The 6,356-nt window shown below is 32.1% G+C and overlaps 1 protein-coding gene across 1 annotated transcript; it reads left to right on the top strand.

The window, feature by feature from the left end:
* Window positions 1–1,741: 1,741 nt before the first annotated feature.
* On the top strand, window positions 1,742–5,425 carry LOC117910109 (acyl-CoA-binding protein). The gene is made up of 4 exons (XM_034824167.1): window positions 1,742–1,847; window positions 4,447–4,564; window positions 4,681–4,743; window positions 5,143–5,425. Exons 1-4 carry the CDS (start codon window positions 1,836–1,838, stop codon window positions 5,223–5,225), a joined length of 276 nt encoding a protein of 91 aa, XP_034680058.1. The 5' UTR covers window positions 1,742–1,835; the 3' UTR covers window positions 5,226–5,425.
* The last annotated feature ends 931 nt before the right edge of the window (window positions 5,426–6,356 follow it).

Raw genomic sequence — 6,356 nt, 5'->3', positions numbered from 1 at the left:
TTTAACGAGTTTAAAGCAATTGGTAGTTTTATCGTGGAAAAGTAGGTGTCATAAGTGTGGGCAAAATTTGGGTGGAATTTGCCGGCGTGGTGGAATATTTGGAGGGTGAGGTTGAGATTGAGGTCGAGGTTCTACTGGCAACTAATCACCAAAATGATGCGATTGGGGGAGACGTTGGGGCTAGGGTTTGTTTGGGAGAGTGACAATGTAGGATTTGAGGAAGGTGGAGTCACACCAGCAAGGTGATGGTGCGATGGGTGGTTAGTGAAGGAATCCATGGCGACATTAATAGCAACAGGGCGAGTTTTTTCGGGTACCCACCCTGCCTCGCCCCGCCCCTAATGAGACCGGGGTTTAAATTTAATAAACAGTTTGAGACGAGTATGAAATTTTTTTTTTAAACCCAGGGCGAGTTCGGGTATTGCCCCATCCTGCTCCGTCCCGTCCCGTTTACATATAAAATTAATTTTAAAATTAAATTTAATTTAAATTTGAAAAATAATTTAATTTTAAATTTTATTTTAAATAATAAAATAAGTTATAAAAAATATAATAATTTTATTATTTATAAAATATATTTATTTTAATGTAATTAAAAAATTTTAAAGTAATTTAAAAAAAAAAAAAAAAAAAGCTAAACAGGGTGGGGTGGGGCGGGTATGAGAATTGTTTTTAATAAACGGGGCAGGGTTGGGATGGGAGCGACCCGTCCCGAACCCGCCCCATTGCCATTCCTAACGGAGGCAAGACAGATTGCGACGACTGAGGGTAGGAATGAACGAAGGAAGAATCAAGGTGGGTTAGGGATTTGGGGTTTTTTAAATGAAATAATCATTTTGCCCTCATTTAAATAGGTCCCGTGAAGAGCACACACACCTTCTGTCTAATTAAGTAACATCGTCACTCTAAAATACACATTACATGCAATTATAAAGAATGGATGATACATTACTCGATTTTGAACTCAATTGGGCAATATACAAAACATGTTATAGGTAAGAGGGATAAAGTGTAATAAACCCTAAGAAAAATTTATTTGAAATGACATATTAAAATAATTTACTAATTTTAAATCTTTTTTTTTATTTTTTTCCTATTCATTATTTTTTTTTTCCTAAAAACGTTTATGATTTAATTTTTATTTTTTGTGTGGGAGGTGGGGGTGACGTATTATTTATTTATTTTGATATTTAAAAGCTTGATGCATGTGGCCTTGTCCCACCGCCAACGGATAAAGATGGTGAGAGGATCATCTTTCAAAGGAAGATCACGTGATATGCCCCACGCAACGCCTTTGGTAACCAACATCTGCCTTGAAAATCCCCCCAAAAATTTTAAAAATAATAATAATTAAAAAAAAAAAAAAACCATTTTTTCAAGCATTGGTTGATTTTTTTTTTTCCAAATTATTTTTTAAAATCAGTTTTTAAAAAGTGTTTTTAATTATTTAAAAAATAAAATATTGTTTATAAACTTATAATATATATATATATATATATATATATATATATATATATATATTTTGGTATTTTCCCACTCTAATTCTAAATATTGACCTTAAATCTTTTTAAATGAAAATTAATTAAAATATTTTCCATATTTTTTAATGTTTGTAAAATATATTTTTTTTAATCTAGAAACACTTTAAATCTGTTTAAGAAAATAAATTATTTTCAAAATGGAGTGGAAACTGTTTTTTGGAAGCAATTTCCAAACAAGCCTACGTCTCTGCTTTGCGTGAGACTATATAATAATGAGACAAGCAAACTTTCTGACTTGCTCTGGGGTTGAAACAGATCGGAATCGCTATCCTCAATCACCGCTACTCTATCGAAATGGGCTTGAAGGTTTGAATCCAATTCAATTCCCATTTCCCGTTCTTCTATTTTCAGATCTTCCATGCTTCTCTCAGTTTGGATGCAAACCCACCCCAAAAAAAAAATCTGAAAGCACATGGATCCGGTCGCATTTCATCGTTGAATCATTGTTTCAGTTTCTAAAAACACAAAGGAAATTTTTTTTCTATTTTCAATTGCAAACTCAAAATTTTCAATTTTCAGTCTTTTTTTTCCTAATATTTTTTTTTTTATCATTTTTTGAGCGCTGGAATGCATTTGATTGTATATTATTGTGTGTGCTAGTAGAAAGTTTTGATTTCTTTCTTGTGTAGATCGTTTTGGAAGTCGTTGTCATTAACTTGCTTGATTTTTGGGTTTTTAAATTTTTTTTTTTTTTATATGGTCGCTGAGGGGTCTATTTGGATTGCGGGAAAGAGAGAGGGAAAGGACAGGAAAATGCTTGAATTTTCAATTTTTTTTAGAGTATTTTCCAGCATTTTCCTTTGTTTATTTTTATTTTTATTTTTCAATTAACAAAGAAGACCCTAATTCTAGATTAAGACCAGAAATTATGGATAATATTGTAAACCACTGAACTGCTGGGATCAGAGTGAGCCAAAATGAAATCAAGCTAGCTCAAATTGAAAAGCATTAAAATTTTGAACTTTTTATGGTTCCTGCTTTATCTGCAGATTTTGCCCAGCTTAGGCTCTGTTTGGATCTTGGGAAAATGCAATAGAAAGGATCAAAGAAGGAAAAATATGGAAATAGAATTATTTTCTTTTCTGTGATCTTTCCTACTTTATTCTCTTTTTCAATAAAGAAGGATGGGTTTGAAATAGTGTATCTTCTCAAATCAGTTTCATTGTACTTGAGTTTCCTTCAGATTTGATCGTTCCATATTTTTTTCTTTCCTCCTTGTCCTATTACTTTTCTGGGTAGAAATGAAGCTTTAATACCATAGTAACCCCAAAGAATAATACACACTTGGTAAAAGATGGTTTTGTATTTGAGCAGGAGTAGTTTTTTTAGATCTGATAAGGAAAAAAGCAAATGTTATAGAGAAGGTTACCCACCCCAATTGGATCTCAAAATAGAAAGATTTTTTGTTTCTTTTAGGGCCCTCTTCATTATTCAACTTTGGCATTCTCAACTGTATTACATGATTAGAAGGCAAATTGTGGTAAAGGTGAAAGAGACCTTCTTTCGGCACCTTTTGGGCCATATCTTCATGATACTGGAAGATGCCCCATTATAGGCCACAAGGATAGTTCTTTTTGGTTGTGGGATTTGTAGGTTCAAATGCATGTGTTTATGGTATCTCCTGATTTTGGATCGGTATACCTTCTCAGGAGCAACACCCTTGGTTTGTCTTCCTTGCCTCACTTGCAGATCTGGTCTATCGTTTATCCACTTCTAGAAATGGTACTTTTGAATTCTTGTAATGTTAATTTTGAATACAATCATACTCTTCGAATAGACTATCCAAGGCTATATGATGATGAATCAGAACTTCTGTGTATGATTTTTGAGAGACATTTGAGATTTCTAGGTCCATGGGAATGAATTTGGTTTTTCCGAGTTCATAAATCTGAATACAATTAGAAAGTTGTTGTGAGAATTTAAGAGTTTAAAGGCAATATGGTGCAATCAAATGTCAACAATCATCTGATCCTGATTTATTGGGGGAGAGTATACAATGATTGGTAACGATTTGATTAAGATTCAGGGAGAGTATACAATGATTGGTAACGATTTGATTAAGATTTAGGTTTTTCATGTATGTACTTGTACATGTAATACTGTACTACCATATGCATACATCGAATTCTCTAGGGGGGTTACCTTTTTGAATTTATGCTAGAAGTGAAAATCAGATTATACAAGGGAAAAAAAGGTTCTGAAAGTTCGTGTAGTTACTGCTTTAATCATTGTTGACCTTGGGGATAAAACATTAAGAACCAAGAAAACTACAATCCTGAAATCTAATAACCCATCACTCTGTTGGGAAATCAATGTGAAATTTTTATGGACTTAGTATATTGATCTGGAGCCAAAGGTTTGAACTTGGTATCTTCTCTGAGCAATCAGGTTTGAAGTGATTCTACTCGTGCCTGTAGTTATATCTCATTCTGAAAATTACAGCCATGGCCTTCTATACCTAACCCGGGTCTACCACATTGTTTAAATGTGGCATAAGTAAACAATGTTGAATCATATGAAGCGTAGACAGATGATATCTCGATATGGTATGAGTTAAATGATATCATGCTCTCTGATGGACTCAATGTTTAAAAACTCCAGTGATATATTCTTCCCTGCTACTGTGCTATGATTTAGATTTTTCATCCATGCTAATAGGACCAAGCCGTCGGTCTTTGTTTTTTCTTTTAGATTATGGATATTTTGACCTGTTCTGAAGACATTGTTTGTTTAGTCCATACTCATCCCTGAAACAATTATAGTGTAAAGTTCAGTTGCTAATCCATTTGTGGCTCAGAACCTCCATGTTTAAGCATGATACTTATTTTAGCTTCTCTGGTTTTGGACATCACATCCAGCTAATATATTGATATCACAACTTATACTGTATTGTGGTTTTGTGTAGGAGGAGTTTGAGGAGTATGCTGAGAAAGCTAAGACCCTCCCTGAGAATACAACAAACGAAAACAAACTCATTCTCTATGGGCTCTACAAACAAGCCACTGTTGGGAACGTGAACACCAGTCAGTACTTTAATAACTATTCCTTTTCCTAGAGTTCCTCATTTGTTTGTAAATTGTGTTATCCTCCTGCTGGATTCACTTCTTCATGTTTCTCGGTTTTTTGGTCTGATTCATAGGCCGTCCGGGGATATTCAACCTGAGGGAGCGAGCAAAGTGGGATGCCTGGAAGGCTGTTGAAGGTAACATTTACCTATTTTCTCCTGTGATATCCCCTAAAATTTGGGCAACCCAAATATGAAAAACGGTTTTTTCAAATTATTCTCCGTGAAAGTACTGTCCTCTTGTATGCTATGTAAAAGTTCTCAAAGTATTCTTCGTATTTTCAGTTGTTACTTGGAACACTTTGAAAAAAATATGGGAGGACATCTTTCTTAAAATGATCCATTTTCAAAACAAATTCTCAGAAACTGTCATCAAACGTGTATTTGTTTTGAAGTTAGAAAGCCTTTCTGTTTTCAACATTTTGGAAACGGTACCCAGTCATTTGAACTTTATAACACTTTTAAGACGAAGTCTTTCCCACGAATTCTTGGGTACAGTTGGACTAAATAAAGAAAATTTCCAACACGTTTTGGCAGGAAAATCCACAGAGGAAGCCATGAACGACTACATCACCAAGGTCAAACAGTTGCTGGAGGAAGCTGCTGCTGCTGCTGCTTGAGGCCTTCAAACGCCTGGTTTTTCCTGGTTCCCTTGTGCTTGTTTGGTTTGTGGGAAAAAACCATGTAGTAGCGATAATAAATTAATAATCTCTCTCTCTCTCCTTCGGTACTGTTAGTCTCTCTTTTCAGACCTCTATGCTTCTGAATCGCTGAAATCCATCTTAATTTGAAATTATCACTAGTCTATCTTTTTATGTTACTTAATAGGGATCCTCCAACTTGTAGTTTAGTCAATTTAAGTTAACGATTAAGTGGGTGTTTAGTAAAACTTAATTCTTTTTACGTGATGGCTTAAGTTCACTATTAATTAAATTATATTTAATTTATTGATTTAAAAATTTATTACTTAATGTTTATTTTAAGTATTAAAGTTGTTTGATAAAATTAATTTAAAATTTATTATAAATTATTAAATTGATATATTTATTTTTATAAATTATAATTAGGATAAAAGAGGTCAAGTAATAATGAAGGTTGTTGAACAGTAAAGGACATCATGGAATGTAATTAAGGTAAATAGGGTAAAAAAGCAAAATGAATACGTGAACATGAGCATAAGTTAATTGTTTTTATTTATTATTTAAAGTTTGTTTTTTGCTTTTAAAGGGGTGTTTGGTATATAGGAATATAGAATGAAAATGAATATTTTGTTTCCATTCCTATTTTTTGGTGAATGAAAATGAATTTGGTGATTTTATTTCTATTGTTAGGATGAACATAGAATTCAAGATTGAAATGATTATTTGTTTTTATTTCAATGTTGGTAATAATAAGAAAGAAAATGAAAAATAAATAAATTAATAATAATAATCTTACACATGATTTAAAATATATATTTATTTATTTATTTTTATTTAAAAAAATAATTTTTATAGTTTTATTTTTTTGTTACTAAATAAATAATAAGAGTAAAAAAATTAGTCTTATTATAGGAGAAAGAGACATTGAGTTTTGATAAATAAAATTCAATGATAAAATAGTAATTTTAAATTATATTGTTTTTTCTTATAGGATGAATATATAAAATTATTATCTATTTGCGATGAATTGAAATCTCATTAATAAGTAGGATTTGATTTATGTGATTCCATTTTTACCTTCATAAAATTTATCTAAACATGAAAAGGAAT

Source organism: Vitis riparia, unplaced genomic scaffold (assembly GCF_004353265.1).
Source record: "Vitis riparia cultivar Riparia Gloire de Montpellier isolate 1030 unplaced genomic scaffold, EGFV_Vit.rip_1.0 scaffold611_pilon_pilon, whole genome shotgun sequence".
Taxonomy (NCBI): Eukaryota; Viridiplantae; Streptophyta; class Magnoliopsida; order Vitales; family Vitaceae; genus Vitis; species Vitis riparia.
Note: the sequence above shows the minus strand (reverse complement) of the source record. Positions and strands in the feature narration are given on the sequence as shown.